At 42.6% G+C, this 25,912-nt stretch overlaps 1 protein-coding gene across 2 annotated transcripts in view; it reads left to right on the top strand.

Annotated features, from left to right (window-relative positions):
* LOC125303129 (NACHT, LRR and PYD domains-containing protein 12-like) overlaps nt 1–25,912 on the top strand; it is a 90,852-nt gene that overhangs the window by 22,881 nt on the left and 42,059 nt on the right. For both annotated transcript variants that reach the window (XM_048256657.1, XM_048256656.1), the window contains 4 exons: nt 17,371–19,036; nt 20,252–20,428; nt 20,998–21,171; nt 22,827–22,985. In XM_048256657.1, the coding sequence (XP_048112614.1) occupies nt 17,371–19,036; nt 20,252–20,428; nt 20,998–21,171; nt 22,827–22,985 (2,176 nt within the window). The remainder of the gene's footprint in view (nt 1–17,370; nt 19,037–20,251; nt 20,429–20,997; nt 21,172–22,826; nt 22,986–25,912) is intronic.

Below are 25,912 nucleotides of genomic sequence, written 5' to 3' on the forward strand. Positions count from 1 at the left end.
TAACAGTAAGGCCAACTGAGCAGCTGTGAGTGCAGCACATAACTCAAGCCTCGGCATCGACAGCTGCTTCTTTGGGGCTACTCTGGACAAGTGGACATCCTCATCCGGCTGGCTGTGGTCAAACACGTGCTTCTGCAAAGCAAAGCTGGCACAACAGGGGCTACATGTGGTGTCAAATGGCAGAACTTGCCATTCATAGACGCTGGGTGCTTCTTCTGTCTTCAGGCTGCGCCATAGGAAACGCAGCAAGGGCTTGTCCTCAGGGAGCAGCCTCACCTGATGAAACATGCCCTTGATATCGCTGCTTATAGCGACTGTGTGTTCTCTGAAGCGCAGGTGAACGCCCAACAGACTTGAACTCAGAGTGGGGCCAGGTAACAACAGCTCATTCAAGTTGTTTCCCTTGTGCACATAGGAGCAGTTAAAGACAATCCTGTTCTTATCGTTGTGGCTCACCATGTGGTGTGGTATAAACCAGGATTCAGCTGCATCTCTCAGCTCCTCTTCTGGGACTTTCACTGCATAGCCGGCCTTCTCCAGCTTGTCAATCTCTGCACAGTATGCCACTGCTCTCTTTGGGTCTCTCAACAGACGCCTCTCTGTGCTGCGGAGATTGGCTAACACTGCCTCTTTCGATGCCTTGAGCTCACCCTAAGGCAGTGTTTCTCAAACGTTTTTTCTGGGGACCCACTTTTTAAAAATGACAGACTATCGCGACCCAACTCGTGACTGTGGTAGTTAACAAACTAGATCAGTGGTTCTCAAACTTTTTCTTTCATTCCCCACTTTGATCAAGGGGGCATTCTCGAGCCCCACCTGTCCCTCATCGCTCTAAGAAAGTGGTAGGTCAAGCTTAAAATTGTCAAATTTTTATTGAAATAATGACAAGTTCTAAATATATCCTCTTCAACAGAGTTAAAATCAGCTGGTGCTGCAGATACAGTATAATAATAAATAAATACATAACACACATATTTCTGTTTTCCAGCAACATATTAGGAAGCATAGGCCATTTTACAGCATTGTACAATATATTCAATGAAATACCAACATGCTACATTAAATGGATCCATAATCCAGTCATACTGAGCACTGCTGGTTGGGAAATATTTTTGAAATAAACTTTGCAGGGATGTGATGTGGGCCTACTGTTTAATACATGGGATCACAAGAGTGGCTCCCAATCAGACATTTCAGCGATTTCGCTCAGAAATCTCAAAGGCATAATACTGTCGCGATCGAGGCGCCTGTCCCATACTCAAGTTTTTTTGGTGAATGCAGTAATCTTATTTGCTAGGTGAGGTAGGTGCTTGTCTTTGCCTTGTAACTGGACATTTAACTCAAATGTATCGCTAAGATATATCAAATATATTGCTAAGATAGGCCAGCTTCATCAAGAAATGTTCATTAGTGAACGTGCTTGCAGATTCAAACATGTGCTCTTCCTCCAAGAAGAGGCGACTCGGAGCTCAAACAGGTGCGACAGCACTTTACCTCGGGAAAGCCACCTTGCCTCGCTATGGAACAGTACAGCCTTTTGGTCAGCTACCATCTCTTCGCAAAGTGCGGAGAATAGACGCGCTTTTAAGGGCCGGGTTTTGATGAAATTCACCACTCTCACAACAACGTTCAAAATCTTATGTAAGTCGGGACTAACTAAGCTGCCTTGACACGAGCGCTTCCCTGTGAATAACACAGTGCGTCCATTGCGCATCGGGTGCTACCTTGGCCCAGGCTACAAAAAACTCCTGTTTTTCACGTCAGTTAGCGCCCCACCTGTCATGTCTCTGCGACCCAGTAGTGGGACGCGACCCACAGTTTGAGAAACGCTGCCCTAAGGAGTGGGGTGACGTAGTGTTGGACACCATCAATGCTGACGCGCATAGTCTTTGCTTCCAACAGGTGGATGACATCCTGATCCTGCCTGGAGCGTGTGACGAGCTTCTCACCCCTATAGGGGAGTACATCTAATTGCCACAGTCTCTCAACATTCTGATGGAGCGTAGCAGTGGGTGAAAGGGAGATGTGGAGACACTGCTGTACTGCAGCCTGCTGCTTGATCTGCTTTGTTGGCCCCTGTAGCGCCCAGCCTAGCCTTGTCTTCACTGCAGCTGGGGCTCCAGGGGGACCCAGACGCACCTGCTCCACTGGTGTGATGAGGTGGGGGTAATCAGACCCACCAACAGCAGAGGGCTGGACTCGGTTCAGTGCCTTGAGTGGGATGTCTCTTAAGTGCTTGTGCTTTCTTTGAAGTGCTTTCACAGGGTATGTGTGCTCCGCCAGTCCCAGCTGATCAGCTGTAAAGGCTCTATTTATCTTAAATGACTTCTATGGCTGATCCGCTGGTGCAATGGAGAACGACACTGATGTATCATGTAGCACTCGGACATCCTGCCGGACAGACCGGAGGGCCAGGTCTTCAGTCTCACCAGTAAGCCTGAGACTCTGGGATGCTGCAGGCAAGAGTATGGTCCATTCCGACCCGTCATCAAGGATGGCATATGTCTCCAGGGTGTCTCCTCGTGCAGTGCTTGCAGATGTCTCCCTTTGCACTCTTCACATAAAACCTTTAGACGGCACTGAGCTGCTTGGTGCCGGCGGCCGCATCGCCAACATGCCTTGTTGGTCTTGATCCGCGCAGTTCTTTGGTCCACTGTGAGCTGTGCAAAGTTTGCACTCTGGTTGAGAAAGTGCTGATTGTGGTTGCAATAGGGGCAATATGCGGCCTTCTCTGATTGCTTGGCATTGGAGAATGTCTTTGGTATGGCTTGAATGCTCTCAGACTGATCTGTTGCATGCAGAATGCTAGTGTTCTTTACCCCTTTGCCTTCACGTCGTCGCTCTGTCTTGGGCCCAGAGTTGCTTTTATCCTCCCTATACAATGACTCGTATACGGTCTCCTGAATTTTCAGCTCATAATTGAGCCAGTCAGAGAAGTTTAGGAGGCTTGGGATGGTGATGCGCATGGGATACAGGAACCTCTTGAACTCTGCCCACATGTCTTGAGGCAACTTGGACAGGAGCCTTGTCACATGGGAACCACAGCTGAGCTCTGTCTGTCCGCTGTCTCCTAGCTGGTCTAACATGCCTACTAGTGCTCTCACTTTCAGTGCAAACCGCTTGAATCCACTGGTGTCACCATGTGCAATGCTTGGGGCTTCCATCAGCTCTGCAATTCTCCTAAGTCATAGCTGGTGTGGCTGTCCGTAGTGCTCTGTTAGACTGGTCATTGTATCTGTATAGGGCTGCAGAGAGTTTGTGTACCAATCTGCGATGAGCAGGGCTTCTTCATACTTGAGGTGGTCGACCAGGATCTGGTACTTAAAGCGCTCTGATGCGTCGACTGGCAGCAGATTCTCCAGGGCAACCTTAAGTCTGGCGAACTCCCTCGGGTTCCCTTTGGAAAATACTGGAATTGTGGGCTTCGGACCACGGTACACAGTCTCACGCTGAGGAGGGGACAGAGGGCTGCTGTACTCTGATTCGCTCTCAGATGGTGTGTATGGCGGACAGTACTCTGGTGTCATTGCTCTTGGCACAGGATAATGTGGCTGTGGGTACCTGGGACCTGGGTGTAGGAGAGATGGCACCTGTTTTGCTATCTTCAGGTCCCGCAGCAGCCCAGTGAGCTCTGTTACCAGGTCCGGTGCCAGAGGTGATGGCTGGTGCACATCCTCATCATTGTTTGCTACAGGAGGTGGTGGAGGTGGTGGTAGGCGGCATGTATCCACTGGTCAGTGGAGGTGGCAGCGGTAAAGGGAACTGGTCCGTGCTGTCATTCTGCTGTGTGGGACGTGGCCATTGGGCTGGCGCTCTTACTTGTGGGGGATGGAGGAGAGACTGCACTCGTGATGGTGGGACTGGCTGCGCAGCTCCTTCATCAAGTCGCCTGTGCAGGTCCATCATCTGTCGCTGCATCTTCTGATTTTCCTCCAGTAGTCGATGCAGTGCATCGAGGACCTCCGGTGTGGCTCCTGAAGTGGGCTTATGCTGAGGTGAGAAAGGCGTGCTCTGATAGAGGGCCTGCCATATCAGGTAGGTGCAGGTACTTTGTGTCCGCTCCTTGTGCAGCCCCTGAGTCATCATCTAGTGGAAGGGGAGTGAGAGGTGTCATCCTGGCATATCTCTCTGTAGCTCCATCCATGCTGTGGTAGGGGCGCTGTTGCTCGGACGGGTATACTTCATCCTGGGGGACGTAGGCAGCTTGTGATTGGGCTGGGAGGGAGACTGCATAGTCATCCATCCAGGCTGGTTGCCTTGTCGTACGTCGGGGCCGGGCACCGGCAGGGTGTGGAGTTGTTCTGTGATCTTGGAACATCTTGGGCAAATCCTCAGTGGTCACAAGATCTTCACTGGAGCCTCCACATGTTCTGATGGACATTAACTAGATCTTGAGGTCAACTTAAAGCTGTGGCCGCTGAGGGACATCGGTCAGAATGTGCACACCAAAATGTTCTTCCAACAGGTTAATTGCAGAAATCCACAGATGGCTGAATCCCAATAAACAGGTCTATGTGTATGGGTGTGTAAGTGGGTATGGGTATGTGTGTGTGTGTGTGTGTGTGTGTGTGTGTGTGTGTGTGTGTGTGGTTCTGCAGGAGGTAATAGAAAGAAAGACAATAATCAGCTATGTGCTAAATACAAATAAACATAAGCTACAACATGAGCTATAGCCTATACATGTCTGCTACATGTTATAATAGCAACCTAGCTTAGCTGAACAAAGCATGACCTCACCACATTAACAGTAGCACTATTGATGAGCATGTAACAGGTAAGTATAGCATAATATGGTAAACAAGTCACGTAGGCATACATAATAATGAACATGGTACTATTCGACATTCAAATGGAATGTGTCCTAACATTATGTGTGGCTAAGTCCACACTTACAGCATACCTGTCAACATTTAGCTTTCCAAAAACGGGAGATTTTTTTTTTTTTGGGGGTCCAGTGTTTATACCGGATCTGTGTTTGCATATTTAATATGTTTTATACACGTGTTTCAACACTGCATTTCGGTCGTTGCTTTTACCTTTTACCTTACCATTAGGCTACCTTACGCATGCCAGTTATGTATCCACCTGCCTGCCTGCAGCCTACTTCCAAAACTCCAAAGATGTAGAGTGGGTTAGTAGTACTGAAAATCAAAATGGTTAATGTCAATAAGTAATCAGTGGTACTATATATTGTTACAGTATACCATAGTGAGAATAGGCAAGAGAGGGAGAGAGAGAGAGAAAGGGGACAGAAGAGATGTGTGTGTGGGGGTGTTGTATGGCGTGGCACATGAAAAGTCCATGACAGCACTATGCTATAGCAGCATAACTAAGGCATGGTGAGGGATAGTCGACACCATTGCAGGTATGGTCAATTACATTAAAACACGGGATTAGATGTTAAAATCCGTTGTGCCAAAATCCAAGGTAAAATCACATTCAGTAGCTACTCAAATTAACTTTAAAAAGCACGTTACCCACAAATCTACCAACAAATGGTCACAAGACAAACACAAGACAAATGGCCCATCCAACAGCAGTATATAGTATGCGGCATCATGTCATTGGGGTTATCAAGTGGGCACCCTCATTCACCGATGTTTCGTTAAGTTAGGCCCACGACTGCAGCCCGCTCCATTTTCCAACTGGCCGGTTTTACACCTGGCCTTCGCGGAACGAGGTTTATCCCCCTGACGTACAAAGTTAATTTGCCTTACCCCTTTACTAGCTGCTAATGAATTGACTTCTCTCCTTTTATCCTCTATTGCCGCTGCCACACATTTCAATACCTGGTTATGACGCCACATATACCACCCCTGGATGAGACTTACCTTGCACCCTGATAGGATATGGTGGAGACTGCCCACACACGAGCAAAGTATGCATTTATCATCCTCACCAAACCATTGACTTAAAGTGACTCCACCTGATTGGAGTAATGTCCAATCTAGTCTTAGCACACTTAAATTCCTCTGTCAGACTAGATATTGGCAACTCTGCAATGCTCTTCCCATACAAGGCTACACTGCTTAAGCAGCGTGGGACTCCGAGCCATTTTCTGACAAAGGAGTTGATCATTTTTTCCAACCTCTCTACCTTTGACAGAGGAACTTCATAAACTGTCAATGGTCACATTAGCCGAGGCAATAAACCAAACAGCAAACACCACAGCTTGAGGACCACAGCTTGAGCACCATCGCACGCATGACTGGGGTGCCAGTCACACGAGGACTCAGCAGGGTGGTCCATTCCAAAAATCCCTGAGGTGGCTGAAGTTCCACACCGCACCATACCTAACTATGGGAGGCAGTCATGGGCGGATTATGAACTTTCGGGCCCCTGGGCCCAGATGTATTAAGGGCCCCCCACTTATTTTCGTATATGTGGTTTGGGGGTCCTCCCCCAGAAAGTTTTTAATTTGTTTGATGTGATTTCCTTTTATTCTGGTGCATTTTGGGGATGGCCAATACTAAATTCCATCAGATTCATAGCCTACATCCTGATTTGTTGATATTGAGGCAATGATTCCATGCAAAGGCTTGGGCTTCAGGGCCCCCTGACCCCTTGGGCCCCTGGGCCTGGGCCCGGTAGGCCCGTGCAGTAATCCAGGCAGTAAAGAGGTATGTTTTAAGTCTAGACTTGAAAATAGGGAGGGTGTCTGAGGAAGGGAGATTATTCCAGAGGAGGGGTGCACGATAGCTGAAAGCTCTGCCTCCTACTGTAGTCTTTGAGATTCTTGGAATTACAAGAAGGCCAGTATTCTGTGATCATAGCGGTCTGGGTGGGTTATATGGGACTAGGAGATTTTTAAAATATTCTGTTGCCTGGCCATTAATGGCTTTGTATGTTAGAAGTAATAGTTTTGAAGTCAATGCGACTTTTAACAGGCAGCCAGTGTAGAGATGTCAGGATAGGGGAAATATGTTAATATTGTTTAGTTCTAGGGAGCGAGCAGCTGCATTTTGTATAAGCCGTAAGCTCTTTAGACAGGTGTTATTGCAGCCAGGGTATAGAGCATTGCAATAATCAATCCTTGAGGTGACAAAAGCATGGATTAATTTCTCAGCGTCTGGTAAGGATAAAGACTTCCTTATCCTTGAAATGTTCCTTAACCCTTAGAACCCTGTTTTTAGGGCATTTTCACTACCTTTATTCATAAGGATTTATTCTGGTCATTGTAAGTGCCACACACAAATATTGTATATTGTTTTTTTCAGCAGAGTCTAGGCTATCCAGATCTGCCATCAGTCCATGTATTAGTACTAGCATTGTAGATTTTTAAAGAATTAAAATATAAAAAACGTATTATAAAAATTCTTATTTTTCGACATGTATCTCACCACAGCAAGCTCATAGCTCTACATGCATTTCATATGTGTGTAGGGCAGAATGTCCTGAATCGGGCAATATAATTGCCATGTTGGAGGGATACTCTGGGGCTGAGCAATTTACAGAAATATGTGGTGTGTGATTTACGGAAATAAATGCCATTTTTTATTTAGTGATGAAAAATTACCTTTCTGCGCTCCATATCTGTGACACGAACTGATCTGACCTGACTTGACCCGAGGTTGCTTGATAGCCTGCGTGCCTATGCACTCATAATGATTCTCAACTTTTTACTGAATTGCCATGAACAAAGTAAAGGCAAAAAAGGTGTTTCTTTGTTGAACAAATTGGGATGCAATGTGAGCCTTGAATTGGATGCCATGCAGGAATTTGCTAGGATCTCAAAACCGGATTATGCTTTGCCATAGAGAAACACACGATAGCGTTGGATTATAAACATGCTTTGCCACAAGAACAGACAAAAAAGTGGGGTAAGTATATGAAGTCACTTCGTCTGTTTTATAACCCAGAATGATGTACTTGGTATCAAATGATAGCTCTGCGTCTCCTCTTTCATCTGACATGCGTGGCATATCTATCCGATCACGGGTCTGCGAGTAATTCAAACGAGAGTAATGGGTGTGCAGCTAAGCCAGAAGGATCGATAAACATGGTACCAATGGGATAGCCCTGTGCCCCCTCTTTTATCTGATATGCTTGCCATATGCGATCACGGGTTCGCGAGTAATTCAAACAGAGTAATGGGTGCGCAGGTGAACGGAGAGAAGTATAGACTGTAAATATGATGCAATTTGATTTAATTTCATGATTTTTTATTTTATTTTCATACTTGATCGTACAGACAAGTGTATAGTCTCTTTGGAAAGCCCCACTTCTGCTCTGTCATGCAATAAAGGTTTCATCTCGCTGCGATGAACAGTTCCGGAGCAATTTCACAGAGAAGAAAGGGTGTGTTTTGTTGACGCACTTTGCGTCAATCGGGTTCTAGGGTTAAATGATAAAATGAAGTTTTGGTAATCTGTTTTATGTGATTATTTAGTGATAGGTCTTGGTCAATTGTAACTGCTAGATTTTTAACACTTGAGGATGAGGATACCATGACTTCTGTTTTATCGGAGTTCAAAAGCAGGAAATTATTTGTCATCCATGTCTTTATGTCTCTTATACATGTGTCAAGTTTGGCTAACGGAGTTAATTAATCGGTTTTATAGAAAGGTATAGTTGTATATCGTCTGCTAAGCTAATGAAGCTTAAATGGAAGTTTGGGGAATGTGTGCCGTTTGGTCCAATGGTCTAGTCAAATCCCCTAGCTGAGCTGTTGTAGCTCGACTTAACTGTGCATGTAAACGTACTGTCTGGCAAAAAGTCAGAATGATATTATATAGAATTATATGATATTATAATAGAATTATAACTGAGGAGAAGCCCTGAGGACAGGGGCTTCTTATTCAGATATCAGGGTTGGAGAACGTAGTAGTGACTTCACACAGAGGCTTGAGCTTCAGGGCCCCCTGAGCCCATGGGCCTGGGCCCAGTAGGCCCGTTGGTAACACTTTATATAATAAGGTGCTATAATAGCAAACTAGTCATTACCTAACCCTTTGTTAATATTTGTAAATCGTTACTAAAATATCTATTTGGCACAAGTTAATAGTTTTCCTGTCTATTGCCCCCACAATCCAAACACCCACCACCCCCAACAGTCACACACAATCTCTAAACAGTCTAAGGCACAACCCACCTCCCCAATCCCTCAATAATCCCTCCCCAATGTTCAATATGTTAGGACATGGTGTAAGACCCTAGACATAGACAGATGTGTGTCTCTCCTAATAATGTCCAATGAATTCCTTTAGGCAGATGTGGACTCTAATCAAGTTGTATAAGCATCTCAAGGACCATTGATATAAGTAAATAATCCTTTGCGGCAACATCTGAAACAGCTGTGAAAAGTAAACAAAAATGGCATTATTTTGCTTAGATTTGCAGATTTGAGATGAGAAATAAACAATGTATTATCTGATAATAATAATAATAATAATATGTTTATTTTATGTGCCTTTCTCAAACCCAAGGTCGCTTTACATAGTAGGAAGGCAACACAATAACAAACAAACAAAACAATACAACAAAGACAAGTTATCTGAATGGAGCTATGTGTTGGGTGTGGAGGAGAAGTGATCATTAAACAGAAAGGTCTTGAGATGTGCTTTGAAGAAATGAAGAGAAGGACAGGCACAAAGAGGTTGGGGGAGGGAGTTCCAGAGTTTGGGGGCCAAGGCACTGAAGGACCTGCCACCCAGGGTGGAGAGTCTGGAGCGGGGGATAGAGGTTTTGGTCAGAGGATCTGAGTGAGCGGGAAGGAGTGTAAGGGGTCAGGAGGTTGCGGATGTAGGGGGAAGCAAGGTTATGGAGGGCTTTTCAAGGTCAGTAGTTGTACTTTGTATTTGATCCGGGACGGAACTGGTTTCCAATGGAGTTGATGGAGAATGGTGGTGATGTGTGCTGATCGTCTTTTATGGGTGAGGAGCCTGGCTGCAGAGTTTTGAATATATTGTAGTCTTTGAAGGGTTTTAGTGGGGAGACCAAGGAAAAGTGAGTTGCAGTAATCTAGACGGGACATAGTGAAGGAGTGAACGAAAAGTCTGTGCATCACTAACAGAGAGGAAGGGTTGGAGGCGGGCAATGTTACGGAGGTGAAAGAAGGCAGTCTTAGTGAGTGATTTGATATGAGGATAAGGGTGGAGTCAAGCTGAATGCCAAGGTTTTTAACAACAGGGGTAGATTATATAATACCATTGTTATAACCATTAATAGTGTCTAGTCTGATATATTTGCCACCCGTAAAACTAATTTATACTGTTAGCCTGCTAGCTTACGTAAGCTTATTTAGTTTAACCTCAGGCTTTTGCTAAAGTCATACCATAGTGTTAATATTTTGGTTCTATAGAGTTAGGAACAGGGTTCTAAATGGACTTTTTTGATCACCAGCCAATGTGGCTGGTAACTTTCTAAAATTAGAATTTCCACTATTTTTTTGCCTTCATGATTTCATTTTATAAGTTTCTTAAAAAGGACATATCAATTATCATCAACAATGACAAGCCAGCTGGAACCTGGAACTAGCATACGTACGTTCAAGTGGATTTCAATGGAAAGGACCCAAAAGTATCATCTTTATGTAACATTCTGTTGCTGCATGTTGACATTGTTGAGTTGACAACTTTCTCTGACAAGAGTGAAAACCAGTTTTCTAGTAGACGCTCTGGTCATTTCCATGGTCCCTTGTGCTGGTTTCACTGCAAACTGCTCGCAGCCAATGGGCGTATGAAACGTCATCACACAGCATTACGGCACAGTGTTCATGGGAAATGTAGGAAGTACTGCCAGCGGGATAAATTACAGAGAACAGAGCCTTATGTATCATGCATGTAATGCCTCATATCACCGGCCAAACTGGCTAGTAAGTTTTTATTAACACCCGCCAAACACCCGCTTTTGGTGGGTTGGCGGGTGTTAATTTAGAACCCTGGTGTTAACCAAAGATTCTAGAGTGGTACGCTCATTTTTAAAAAATGCATTTAATCCAAAGTCATGAGACAGCTCTCTATGTACTGTAGGCAGGGCAACAGGCAGCTGTCTTCCGTTTTGAACAGACCCAGTATCAGAGTTTCCGCTAAAAAAAATGGAGAGGTTTCGTTTTCCGGACATTTTGATGATATGCCGGTCAAGACAGCAAGAGTCCGCTTCGTTCGTTGTTTTAAAAAGGCTACGTTGTTTGTTGCTGCTACCCACGTTATCTCCAGTGGTGACTGTTTAACTTACACAGATGCGCACACACAAGAATGAGCGCTCACACCACTACCCCCTAATGCTATGCCTCTTTATTTGATAACAATAAATTAAGAAATGTTTCCTATTCTGGGAAATGTTTAGCTTCTTTTTCTTTCGGCCGCAGTTCAATGATACCGTTTAATTGTGCCAGAAATTATCCGCGGACCAGTAATCGCCTCGTCGAGAAGGCCCTAACCCTGCAGATCATAGACAGAGAACGCATAGGCCTACTGTATGCTTTGGGTAAAGAACACTTTGCATGTCCAGTGTACACGGAGAATGACAGTGTCTTGGAGCGGCCGCATCCCCCGCAACTCCACTTCCAATGTCACTGATTCCGACAGATACCGACACCTCTACTTTTTATCTGGTGGTGGTGGAGTTGACCGGACATCTGAGGCTTCAGACGTTACCAATTTATCCTCATCCATCGCGTCTGGCCTCTGAAAAAACTTTCAAGGCTAGTCTGCCTGGGCCTGGCCATGTTTGAACCGCCTCACTCATTTGTTCGTTGTTTAACATGGACGTTTTAAGCCGCGTGCGCTTCCTATTTGAAATGCAACGTGGATATAAATCCAACAAAAAATTGTCCTTGACAATACTTAACCCTTTAGGCACCAGAGGTTTTTTTTCGAAACGTTCGATTTTGACATCTTCATTTCAAAAGGCTATATCTTAAAAGTGATAAGAGATACAGACTTTCTGTAAATTAGAGAAATATTAAGGATGACCCAAAGTTTATGTAGGGATTAAATGTTTATATCTAATTTGCATATTATGACGTCATATGGTGGCAGCCATCTTGGATTATAGAATTTTCATGAAAAGTCGCATGTTTGAATGATAAAATGCACCACTTCTTTCCCCCCAAAATGTCCCTCACCTTCTGTATGCTATATTGCACAATACTGAATGCTCAGGTAAATAGTAAGTAGTGAACAAACTGTGTAAATCATTACTAATAAATGGCAGAAACAAACCAAATGCATGTAGCGGTAGACTGGCCTTTTGCTGTAGAGATTTTCCATTTACTACATACAGTAGGCACTCTGATTCCATGTATGGGGCACATATATATTATTCAGATGACACACAAACACAAGTAGACAAGACCTGTTTAGTTCAAAAGCTCATTTGCCAAGGCAAGGCACAGATCAGGAGTGAGATGACGAGACAAGACAAGAGACAATGTTAGTATTTTTTTTTTTTTTTTGTTGTTTTGTTGATGTTTTTTTGTTTTTTCTTAGCTGACAAAGACACACACATCACAAGGACATGAACACACAAAAGGAACACATAGTGTATGTCCTAAATGAGCAGGGAAATAGATAGCAAATCAACAGTGTAAATCATTACTAATAAATGGCTGACTTTTTTTTTTTTTTTGTAGCAGGCCTTTTGCTGTAGAGATAATGACTCCCTATCCCTATACATACAGGGCCACATTCCCATCATCTTGTGATAGACTATGCATGACCTAATGTGTGTGTGTGTGTGTGTGGGAGAGGGAGAGAGCGTGTCACCACCTCCACCATGCGAGCAGCACGGCCAGATCTGCCTGGCCAGTGTGGAGAGAATTTGCGCCCAGCTTCGGACTAGGCCTACTGTCATTCTCATTGCGACTCCCCATACTGCCACTACGTTCCCCCCTAACTGTCCTATGAGCACTTCAACCTCGTCTAACATACCCAGTGGCATTAGACAAAGGCTCCACCACGTTACTGTCGCCGCGATTGTGGAGAGGCACGTTCAGAAGACAGAAGCTAGCTCTATGGACATTATGCTACCTCCAGCCTCGTTCGCCACACCACTAACACCCTGCTAACTTCCCGATGAACACTCCGAACCCGTGAAACATTATTCCCACCAGTGACATTGGGCAAACGATTCAACGTCTGTGCTTGGTGTAAGCTAAACTATGGAGTAAACTCTCACTTTGTCCAGCTGCGTCATTGCAAGGCAGGGACGCATCTGAAGCCTCACTAAACGAATCACCGTCATTTTCTGAAGGCAGATATTCCCCTTCAGAATCAGGGTCCGCAAATTGAAGACCCAACACTTCATTTCAGGTAAACTTTTTTGATGCCATTAGACGATAATCTAATGCAAATACTCGCTGACGTTGACAATATCGCTCTGACAAAGTGGCTCACACGCACACTAGCTCCGGTATTGTATGCACTGATTCAATGCAGCTGTAGCGCGAAAGTTTTGTTTAAAGAGTGCCCTTTTTTCGACTCGGGGATGAAGTATGACATGTCTGCCATCTAGTGGAGTGGAGGCCGAACGAAATATGACACCCTATTTGACTAAATCGGCCGTTTTATTCAGTACCGCATCTTGTCGACTATAGTCGACTGTGGCGCCTAGAGGGTTAACAGAAAATTGTCTTTCATAAGCCAGCAGTTAATCCAGTACTTTCCACTACACAGTAACATACCACCACAGCCTCACAACAAGCTGTTACTTCCTTCTCTCATATCACAAACTGACTGCTTCGTATAGGTGCCCTCACCCATAATGCAACATTTGGGAGAAAACCAACTACAGGTAACACATCTTAATTTCCTGGCAAATCAATTAAGTGCTTTTGGCACCAATGGCTCCCCATAACATTTCCGCATCTACAGCAGTTTGTTTCCTATAGCAATGCAGGCAACACAGAATTGGATAATGGATGACAACACATACTTATACACATACACACGAAAAACAGAATACTTGATCTCCCCCACACCATTTCCCATGACCCAAACAGTCTTTTAAATAGTACTGGCGCATAGTGCGCTCTTGTTTGACAATCACGAATGCGGAAGACGGCGGGAGAAACGCAACAGTGAAAGAAAGTGTCGGTATCAGTAAGTGAGTATGTATGTTACAGAACAGCACAACTATGCACACGGTTTCACTGCAATGGGATCCTACATTGTAGCAAACGGGGAGATGGAACACAGAAGTTTTAATCAGTAACATTGTGTGTGTGCGGTTGTGTATGTATGCGAGTGTGTATCCCCACTAACACAAAACGTTAAGGGAACGTTCGGGAACGTTAGTGTATGGTTCCCTAAAGGTTAGTTCGAACCAAACCAAAAACTAATGGTTAGGGAACGTTCCCTAAGGGTTCTAACGTTCCCTAAACGTTAAGGGAACCAACCAACTAAAACGTTCTCCTGTGGTTGCACAGTACCTTCACACAACGTTCCCGTTTGGTTGTCTTTGGTTGTTTTTTGGTTGTTCTGAGTGCGGTTTTGAAATGTTAAACAAGCTCCATTTCAGTTTTTGAAGTAGCCTAACATACAAAATGTTTGCAGTCACTTGATTTAGATCCACTCAAATGATTGGTCTTATGAAATCTAAGTAAGGTAAACATCATATCAAGATAATATTTATTTTAGGCTAATATCAATTTTACTAAATAAAAAATATATACTTTTGTGTTTTTTTTTACCGTATTAGGTGAATGAACTTTAAACAAGAATCTATCAATAGAACACTTTTCACAACTAAGAAAATTCACTTTCATTTCACATTTCACTTCAGTTCAATCAGGCAGGCTCTCCCTTACACGTAGGGCTACCCCCACGCCAGTAGGGGGAAGACAGCGCCTCTGCTTTCAGGTGATCGATTGAAGTCTTGTCCTGACTTCCGTAAACGGGCTCTGTTTGAATTCCGTGATTCCGTGAACACTGTTGGAAGAAGTATTGGAATGGATTACACTCGTCTTGAATTCAATCTCACAAAAGTAAGTGAAATATGTTACAGTTTCATGATGTAGGCCTAGTGGTTGTAATGCAAGCGTTTGAGGTTTAACCTTAAGTCCTTTCACTTGTAGGGCTTTGTTATTTTCCGATTCTGCCAAGTTTGTAATTTACCAGAGCACATTGCTCGTTCGTCTCTGTTTGCTGCTGTTCTCAACGTGTTATGTTTTGCAGCATTGTATGTTTTTGTGTCATCGTGTTAACCTGCTCGCGTTGATGTTACAAATAATAGCACTAGGCTACCGTTTCTTTTAATTAGTTTTAGTGTACAGTCAGTCCTTTTAGGCAAGTCACTCGGCAGCAGTGGTGTAGTCTAGTAGGCTAGTGGATATACTGTATGTAGCTGGATCTAGGCTACTGTGATGTAGGCTAGTAGTTAGCTGTAGTGGGTAGGCTATACTGTGATCAACCCCAAATGTATCCTAGTCTATTTTAAGTGGGTATACTGAGATGGTGATGCTTTTTAAGTGGGTATAACCTATTGAACAGTCCTGCATATGTAGGCTACACTAGAGCCATAGAGATGGCCATACAGTAGATAATGTGTACACTGTCGGCGGCCATCTTGTAACACAGTTTATCGGATAGACGATTCAAGTGAATAAACCTCTGAATTTTGCCTTAAAAAAGCTGAGATCCGGTAGCCTATCTTGCAATTTTTGCTATGGGAAAATAACATGGGGAGAGAATTATTGCACTCTCCCGGGGACGAAGAAGTCTGAAATGCAGACATTTTGCTCAACACACTTTTGTCCTCTGCCTTCGAGTGGTAGGCTAACTGTGATCTTCGGTAGGCCTACGTTAAGACAGCAAATTAGATTTTTGCTACCCCAGACCTAACCTAACCTAACTAAAACTAACACCATCCATTTTTCCATAGCAATAAGGACAACCGTTACCGCATGGCACCGCGAATGGACGCATTTGAGGAGAAGATGGATGAGCTGCTCATGCTCTTAAGGAGCTCCCAGTCACCTCCCTCTGCTCCAGTCGATGACCTATTGCTGTCGTCCTGCTCGACAGTCACTGAGCTGCAGGAGAGGAGGAACAAAATGCCCTCCCTCCAGGACTTGGTCTCTGCCCGCTTAGGTCCCAGAGTACATCACCAAAGACTCCACATATCCTGCACACACACTCTTTAACTTCCTCCCCTCTGGCAGGCGCTACAGATCCCTGCACACAAAAACAACCAGACACAAGAACAGCTCTCTTCCCACTGCCGTCACTCTCCTGAACTGCAGATAAGTGGGGTCATCCCCACTTTGACCATTCACCTGCACATTACATACTTTGTCATTCCAATATGTGTCTTGCACACTACATTTGCACTATTACTTTGCACTCTACATCACACTCCATGTGTACTTATATTGGTATTATGTCTTATTTCTATAGTTGTTTTGTATATTGTGTTGGTATCTGTCACAATGTATATTGTAGTCTCTATTGTACTCTCTATTGTATTGTCTGTCTATTTGTTGAATGTATAGAGCACCTACCAAAGTCAAATTCCTTGTGTTAGTATACTTGGGTAACATGGAGTCTGATGTTTATATATATTTTTAGACCTTTTGTATTTTGATTATTTTAGATTAAAGTTATAAATCCCATCAATTTTGCCTGTTCATTAATTCCTGCAAATATATAATAATGCATTCCTGCTCATGCAGTTTAAAGTAGTTTAAAGAAATAATAAAATTGGTATGCATATTGCAATGTTAGGGGAAGGTTCCCTAAAGGTTGCAACGTTTAGGGAAGGGAACGTTTCCTAAATGTTGCAACGTTTAGGGAACATTATAGGAATTATAGGAACTTTATAGGAACGTTAGTGGAAGGTCTATGAAGGTTGCAACGGTTAGGGAACGTTAGGGGAAGGTTCTCTAAAGGTTGCAACCTTTAGATAACGTTAGGGGAACGTTCAGCGAACGTTTTATATAACCAAGAACTAACGTTCCCGGAACATTCAGCAAACTTTCCATGAGAACCAAAACTTACTCAAAAAATAACCTTCGGAGAACGTTTGGGAACCAAAAACGAACGTTCCCGAAACCAAAAACTATGGTTCCCAAAACGTTTTGGGAAACATAAATTGTTAGCTGGGATGTATGCGAAGGGGAGACGCGACCAGCGCGCTATTTGCGCATATAAGTGAATGAATGAATGAATGAATGAATGAACGCTGTTTCATAGTTCAGGGAGGTGCGTAGCAGACCTCGGAGAACACGGAGGTGAGACAGGAAAAGAACACCCGATCTTTTTCACAGTCCGGTAATTACCGGACAACGGAAACCCTGCCCAGTATACAGTACTGGGCTCAACAAGCTCATCCAAATCAATAAAAATATGCTAAACTCAGAAGCCATGATTGATTCATAATTGATACAATTCTGCTTCGTTCATTGTTTTTTTTTACATTTATATTTGTCAGAGGAATTCCGAAAAGTGCTTAAGAGCTCTCTGAAGGAGAGCTATGAGAATGTCCATGGCGCCAATCAAGGACATATGGCATTCAATGACATCTACACAGACCGAGATATCACCATAATATCTGGCGGATCAAATCAAAATAAACAAATCAAATGCACAGATATATTCAAACATGGCGAAAGAACTGTGTTGACCAGAGGAATCAGTGGAATGGGCAAGACAGTGTCTGTGCAGAAGTTCATTCTTGATTGGGTGGAAGGAAACTCCAATCAAGATGTGGACTTTGTATTTCCAATTCCATTTCGGAACTTTAACAAAAAGCAAAAAACCATGAGTCTGTTTAGTTTGCTTCAAGAATTTTTCCCCGATATTAAAAAGTATTTTCTGGATCCCCAAAACCAATACAAGACGGTCATTATTTTGGATGGATTAAATGAGTATGATTCTTCTCTTGACTTCAAAAGTGAGGTCTTTAAGAATGTAGAGACTGAAGCCTCTGTGGATGTGCTGCTGGTCAACCTCCTCAAGAGAAATCTTCTGGGAAGTGCACTCCTCTGGATCACCTCACAACCAGCAGCAGTCAGTCAGCTTCCAGACATTGTCTACATGTTGACTGAGCTGAAGGGTTTTAACGACCAACAAAAGGAGGAGTATTTCAAAAAGATCCATATCGGACATGATGGGAAGGCTGAAGAGGTGATCTCATACCTGCACAAGTCAAGATCCCTCAGTGTCTTGTGCGACATCCCAGCCTTCTGCCAGATTTTGTCCAAGGTGCTGCAAGACACAGAAAAGCCCTTCAGAAGCTGGACTGGGCTATTAGGAAACTTCCTGTACAAGCACATCAACCAGCTGAAACAAAAACGAGACACCAATGTAGAAGAAAAGATACTACTCAACCTGGGGAAGCTTGCATGGGACCTACTCAAAAAGGATGAAAAAGACTTTGATGAAAAGAATCTGAAAGCCTGTAACATTGAGGCTGATGACTATGTTGTATTCTCTGGGATATGCCCAGAGTCAGACATACAGAGCAGTCAGATCATCCACTCGGACCACAAGAGGTTTCGTTTTTTTCATCCCTGCATTCAAGAGTTTCTTGCAGCTATGTATGTCATCTTATCATTTGCACGTGACAAGAAGAATCTAATTCAGGAACCAACTAGTATGAAATGGATAGCAAAGCCAACGTTATTTGATGTCCAGAAGTCTGCAGTGAAAAGGGTCTTAAAGAAAAAAGGACTCAAAACAGGACATCTTGACACTTTTGTGATATTTCTCCTCAGTCTCTGTGAGAAGTCGAATCAGGATATTGTTAACAAGTTCATGGGTTGGATAACAAAGTCACAGTCACAAAGCACAACACTTGCATTGAAGGAAGACAATGAGAAAATGATCAACTATATATCAAAGACTTTATATGAAGGTACACCACATCAGAGTGCATTACGCTTAAGATTTCTCCACGAACTGGGTGACCACTCTTTGCTGGAGAAAATCAAAAAGTACATCCGTAACGATATATCAGAAGACCTGGATCAGGATCTGATCGTATTGTTGCGGACACATAAGGGAATTCAACAGGTGTTTGAAATGAAGGACTACATGAAATCAGATGCAGATGTGACAACATTGATCCCAGTGGCAAAAATGTCAAATCGAGCAAAGTAAGTGGCAACAAACTGTGCAGTCTGTAATTCATACACATCATAACTTAACCACCCATGACACTTAGAGACTATTTCTGATGTGTTAAGGCCTAGTGGCTGAGAACTAGGGTGCCATTTGCAATTAACAATTAGCGTTACAGCATTTTAAAAAAGAGTGCTACAATTTTAAACAAATTAAAAATCTCTTTTTCACACATTATTGCAAAAATTACAATATCGTTTTCTAGGATAACATTCATATTTAACATTTACAGTTAACATTTATATTTAACATTGATATCAAGCATTTCACTTCATATTTTCCCTTAGTACAAAATCCTAGAAAAAGATTTTTAGATTTTTACACCAATTTGTCTCTAAATGTGTGAAAAAGAGAGAGTTTAAAATTGTAGCGCTCTTTTTTACATTTTGTAAAGCTAAATGTGCTAAAACTGTGCTGGATAGAACAATATACCAAATTTTACAACTGGCACCCCATAGAGAACATCTTTTAAAGGAATATTCCACCATTTGGGGAATTACGCTAATTTTCCACCACCCCTCGAGTTAAACAATGGATTTTTAGCTTTCTCTAGTTCATCCAGCCGTTCTTTGAGTCTGACATTTGACATGGAACTATATTTTCATCCCGGCGTGATAATCAAGGAATGTTGCGAACATACCATGGGCGCAGAAACATAATGCTATCACACACCACCTGAACATAGTCCCCGTAGGCTGGAGTTTGAGCTCGAGCAGATTATTACGCCAGAATGAGAGTAGTTCCATGTCAAATCAGCCTAGAAAATCGCCACGTTTCATTTTCCGTTAATCTTGTTACGCTTTCTAAATTGAGAAGAGACAAGTTTTAAATAAGAAAATTTCTGGAAATCTTAGTCACTTTTAAACGTGATGTTAGTGGGCGAGATGCTAATGGTCTAATCCGATTCAATGATCTATGCTAGGCTGGAGCTAAAAGTGGTATCGCCAGACTCAGAGAATGACTGGATGAACTGGAGAAAAGTAAAAATCAATTGTTTAACTCGAGGGGAGGTTGAAAATGAGCGCAATTCCCCAAAGAGTAGACTATCCCTTTAAAAAATGTGTTTGTCTTGATATGACAGGACAGTGAAGACTCGCAGGAAGTGAGTGGGAGTTAGAGATAAGGGTGGGACCCTGTGGGTGCTCAGACCTGAATGACATTTCATTTTGATGCCTTCACTTTCAATCTAGGTTGAACCGGTGTAACCTGACTGTAGCTAGCTGTGACAGGTTAGCCCAATCACTTAGGAATACTCGCTCCTATGTTACGGAGATGGACCTGAGCGAGAATGAGATCCGTGATTCTGGGGTGGAGAAAATTTCCTCAATGCTGCAGGCTGGGTATTGCTGTAATATTGAGTGTTTAAGGTAGGACTCAACAATGCAAACAATTCTGTATTTGTGTTATCTATCCATGGTACCAAACACTTTGGCAGTCTTCTACACATATTTTCTCAATGAGCATATTTTTTAAGACATATTGAATTGGAGTAGACTACTACAAATGCTTATATGTGATGGGATCTGGGAAAACCCAACACATGATGAAATGTTCCCAATTTAAGATTCTGATATCATCCAGGATGTTGCTAGGATTGGATCCAGGATGTTTCTAGGATGGTTGCTTGGATTGTATCCAGGATGTTGCTAGTGGACGGCATCCAGGATGTTGCTAGGATAGTATCACAATCTTGAGCTAGTGGAATATCACCAGAGAGGGTTGAAAAGGACCAGTAAGGAGCAGTTTTTGATTTCACCATGTGGGGTTTTCTCAGATCTCAGATACATCTTCACCAGTATGCATACATGTGCTCATTGGATACTAAACCCACAACCTTGATGTTGTTAGCACCTTGCTGGCTGCAATAGTTGAGCTGATCTATGTACCTTGAAAGACCTTAAAAGTAAAGATTATGTGATACTTCCTCCCTCTACAGTTTTGTCTGCTGTGGACTGACATATTTGTCTTGTGAGAGCCTAAGCCAAGCTCTGCAAACAAAGGACTCACATGTCAGAGAACTCGACATCAGCAACAATGACCTCGGTGACCAAGGACTGATCTCCCTCTCCTTGGCCATGGCTAATGTGAACTGCAAGCTACAGACACTGAGGTAGTAGAGCATAAGCGAAGTGCCATTTCTGGATGGATGAATACTTGTTTACAGTTTGCACTTTATGGGCCCTATTTTCGTGACGCAAAACCCAGCGCAAAGCATATTATTATCCCGATGCAAAGCTTTTTCCTGTCTTACACTTCACTTTTATTAAACAATGCGTCCAGGGGTGTGGCAATTAATGATATACGGTGTGGTCTGGCGCATGATCTAAAAATCGCTATCTTACACCATCTAAAAAGCATGACGCCACTGACCAAGAAAAACCTGTTCTATAGCGAAAGGCGCATATGAAGCACAGCTGAAGAAGACCCACTGTCACGAGATGTAAGCAGCAACTCCTCTGCAAGATAAATGTACTTAGGTTTTTTATTCAGTCATTCAAACATAATTGGGGTAAGTGTTGCTTTTTGCAGGCTATGTATTTGATTGTAACCCATTGTTAGTCAATAGTGAAAGTAATTAACCGTATATAACTGTTTTGTCGTTGACTATGTCACCACGGTGAAGTTAATTTCACTTTGCCTATGAGTTCAAATAATAGACGAGTGCAGATGTGTGTAGCCTATAGTCTGCTAGGTTTTAGTAAAGCATGGTTTAGTTGAATACCTGTTCCATACGGTCTCGCGTGCAAACATATTCCTTCAAATGCACCGCTGACTATGAAAATACCGATGTGCTGTTTGAAGTTGTGCTGTTTGCTGTTAAAGGGAATGACAGATGTCATTCTCATTGGTTTAAAGGATGTTATGCCCAAAACACACCCACATAAGATATAAGAGCCGCCTTTTTGCACCAGGCACCTGACGTTTGATAACAAAACCACCCCAAATGTGGACTGGACAAACCCCTAAATGTATTTAAACTATTCACCAGTGACCATGCATTTTAAATCGCTAAGATTGAGAGCCCTATATCTTTAAATTACGGTTGAACACTGAAGCTGAAGTTGATACTCCAGAGAGGTCTTAAGAGTCATTATAGCACCAGGTTCATAACATAATGGGTGTGTTCGAAACGGGAGACAGCTGCCTACTGCCTCCCTCCCTTCATAGAGAGCTGTCTCACTAGACATGACTTTGGATTAAATGCATCTTTTAAAAACGAGCGTAGCACTCTAGAATCTTTAACACTACGGTATGACGTTAGCAAAGGCCTGACGTTAAACTAAATTAGCTTACGTAAGCTAGCAGGCTAACGGTATAAATTAGTTTTACGGCCGGCAGATATATCAGACCAGACGCTATTAATGGTTACAACAATGGCATAATCAGATAGTAAATTGTTTATTTATCATCTCTAATCTAAAAATCTAAGCAAAATAAGGTCACACAAATGACATTTTAAACAGATTCAGCAGCCATTACCGATGTCATCCGCCATGTTTGTTTACCTTTCACAGCTGTTTCAGACGTTGCCCATAGGGATTATGGGTAGGAAGGAGCATGAAGTGTGCATCGATGCTGCCTCCAAAAATGACCGTTATTTGGGAATTCTAAGATATCTTAAAAGGCAGCAGAATTAGTTTTTTCGAACCGCACTTGCTGCCTTGCTCCCCAGTTAGATATCTTAAAAGGCAGCAACTTTACCCGTTTCGAACACACCCAATGTATCTTCATGTAGACATATACAGCTGTGTTCTTTGTTTTCAGACTTGCCTGCTGTCAGCTCACATCAAAAGCCTGTAAGGAGCTCAGCTCAAGGCTGCAGTCAGCTGATTCAAGTCTGAAACATCTGGACTTGAGTTTCAATGACCTTCAGGACTCAGGTGTTCAACGTTTTGCTGGTATAACAAATCTAGAGACCCTGAGGTGAGATCAGTGGTTTTTGTCTGAGTAAAATCTTGAGATGTTATCAAGGCCTTTTCTAATTGAAGACACCATCTATCAGTCTATCAGTCTATCTATCTATCTATCTATCTACTATATCTATCTACCATTGAAGTATAGTAATACAATACAATCTCTATAGTAGGTCTATGGTATATAACTTCTATGATGTTCTGTAATACCTCTATAATACTGTATCTTTCCCCTCTATAATTTTCTTATAGTAAAGTCTTATAGTGCAGTCTTTAGGGGGGGATCACATTAGCCAGTGGCAAGCCGCAGGTTTCCTATTGTTCTCTATGGTCTGGCAGCAGAACGATGGCAACGCTGGCTGAACTTGGTTCAACTTTCAAACCCCCACGCAAGCGTATTCAATTGACAAACCGTTTGTGTTGCTTAGGAAGGAGACAAAACGTATTATGGTCTGAGCATTCCATTACGTTTGCTGCTGACGCTTGCCGCTGGCTAATGTGATCCCCGCCTTATAGTGGTCTACTCTTATAGTATGGCCAAATACAGCTATACAGATATACCTGAGCACTAGTAATCAATCCAGTTGGAATGTTCCATTAATTCAAAACGAGAGAGTACGGATTTCATAACATCACATTTGACAGTTATTGATTTTTACCGAGTTACCGATTTTCTTTGTGAATGAATAATGTATCATAAATAAATAAATGTTCTTCCTTAAAATACAGGGGTCATAAGTATTGGCACCCATATATTAAATTCCCATAGAGGCAGGCAGAGTTTTATTTTTAAAAGCCCGTTACTTCATGGATCCAGGATACTCTGCACCCTGATAAAGTTCCCTTGGCCTTTGGAATTAAAATAGCCCCACATCATCACATACCCTTCACCATACCTAGAGATTGGCATGGTTTTATATCAGTTAGCCTATTAGCTGGTTTGATATGCATTGAGCTCAATGAGCATAAAAATAAAACCATGATGTGGGGCTGTTTTAATTTCTATGGCGTCTGGATCTCCCAAAATATTAACAGACATCCCTAGTAAGTTTTAATTCCAAACACATCAACAGCTAGAGGCCAAAATGCCTTTTTGCTAAATTCAGTGCCACCCAGAGGTCTGATAGTATATTTTTACTACCATATTTCCATCTTTGCAGATGGGGCAAATATTACTTAAAAGTAAGTTTAAAAGTTGCATTATCAATCCAATTTCAAACTAGTTGTACTTTTATCAATTTAAAGAACACAGTATCATACCAACTCCAATGTCTTTACTTTAAACGGTGGAAAACGTCATTCGACGCCCAACTATTAATATTACGCTTTCAGTTCAACATCTTCATAGGCTACTTTAAACTGTGATCTTAGTTACGCAATCTAAAGATGGTTTTATACATCTGTTATGACCAGCAACACTCTTATGCAATTTCATTTTCAGGTGAGAGATTCTTAGGCAAGCAGTCCCCCCAAATGTAGCCGTAAAGTGGGAAATGGCCAAGAACCCCGGCTACCCTGAAAAGCTTAATCCGATAAGCTCCAGATTGTGTCCATAGGACCGAATATGTTTTTGTCTGAAACATATATGGCTATTTACAGAACTATTGTTCTAACGCCAGTCTCATAGAGACAAAAGTATTCTCAGTGATACTTACGGGCCATTTACAGGAACAAAACAAGCTTGTTACTAACGCCCAACAGTCTGACAAGGACTATTTAGGACTCACTTCCCCAATATCTCACCAGAAAATATCAATTACCTTACCTTAAGAGTGTGCCGTCAAACACACTGTTGAAGATCTCTCAGCAAAATTTGAATCCAATTTAAATCCAAAGTTTTAATCTCACGGTTGGAACCTCCATAACTGATAGTATTTTTTTACTACCATATTTCTCTTAAGACTCAATCAGGACTATGAAAGATCAGGATCCAGGCATTTATTCTTTTTAATGAGGGGCCAGTGCCCCTCAAGGGAGAAAAGTACATGTTTGTGTCACCCCATTATGGATTTCACCAGTATTCTCTGACTATACAGAAACAATCTACCAAATTAAGTTACACACAAAGAGAAGGAGTGACCTACTAGTATGAATATGCAAGGTAAAGGTGTGGTGTGTGTGGGGGATGTGGCCTTTTGGGTGACATCAAGTCTGGTCAGCTTCTATTATCTTTTAATTAAAACTACCCCCTTTCCTGGGAAGTCCTTCAGAGGCCTGGACACATGCTGTTCTACAAACATTAACATTTCACACCTGGTGATAGGCAATAGGCCTCTAGACAAGCTTTCATTGAATTCAAGGATAAACAAAGGATGCTTGCATAGGACAAGGACAGGAGAAATACAGTAGACTATAAAGCTTATTCACAATTCTTTCAAGTCAAAGGTCACCAAATGTTTTGAGCGTCCTCCTGATGGGGGGCTTGAGTCCATGTACTAAGTTTGGTTTTGACAACATGAAAGGGTTGCTGAGATATGAGCTCACTTCCTGTCTGGCGGCTTCGCCACCGATTTCGATTGGCTGTTACGGACGAACAGTTTTAGATATGACTACAAAAAGCACCTCTTTTGTGAGACTTGGTCTGAAGAGCATGTGTGTCAAGTTTGGTGAAGATCAGATGAGATCAGATGTGAAAACTATTTAGTGTTTTTGATTAAATCCAATATGGCGGCCAAATCAATTATGTTATCGTCACAAGTTGGCCTGTATCGGTCTAAGGATCTCCCAGAGTATTACCAGACACCACTAGCAAGTTTTAATTCCAAACAAATCAACAGCTAGAGCCCAAAATGTATTTTTGCTAATTGCAGCACCTCCTAGTGGTCAAAGGTCACAACATTTCTTGAGTGTCCTCCCCATGGGTTCCATTGAAGAACACATTTTTTTTATTTTCAAAAATCAGAAATACTGATTATTATTGTTATTATATGCAGTAGT

Source organism: Alosa alosa, chromosome 11 (genome assembly GCF_017589495.1).
Source record: "Alosa alosa isolate M-15738 ecotype Scorff River chromosome 11, AALO_Geno_1.1, whole genome shotgun sequence".
In the NCBI taxonomy this organism is placed as follows: domain Eukaryota; kingdom Metazoa; phylum Chordata; class Actinopteri; order Clupeiformes; family Clupeidae; genus Alosa; species Alosa alosa.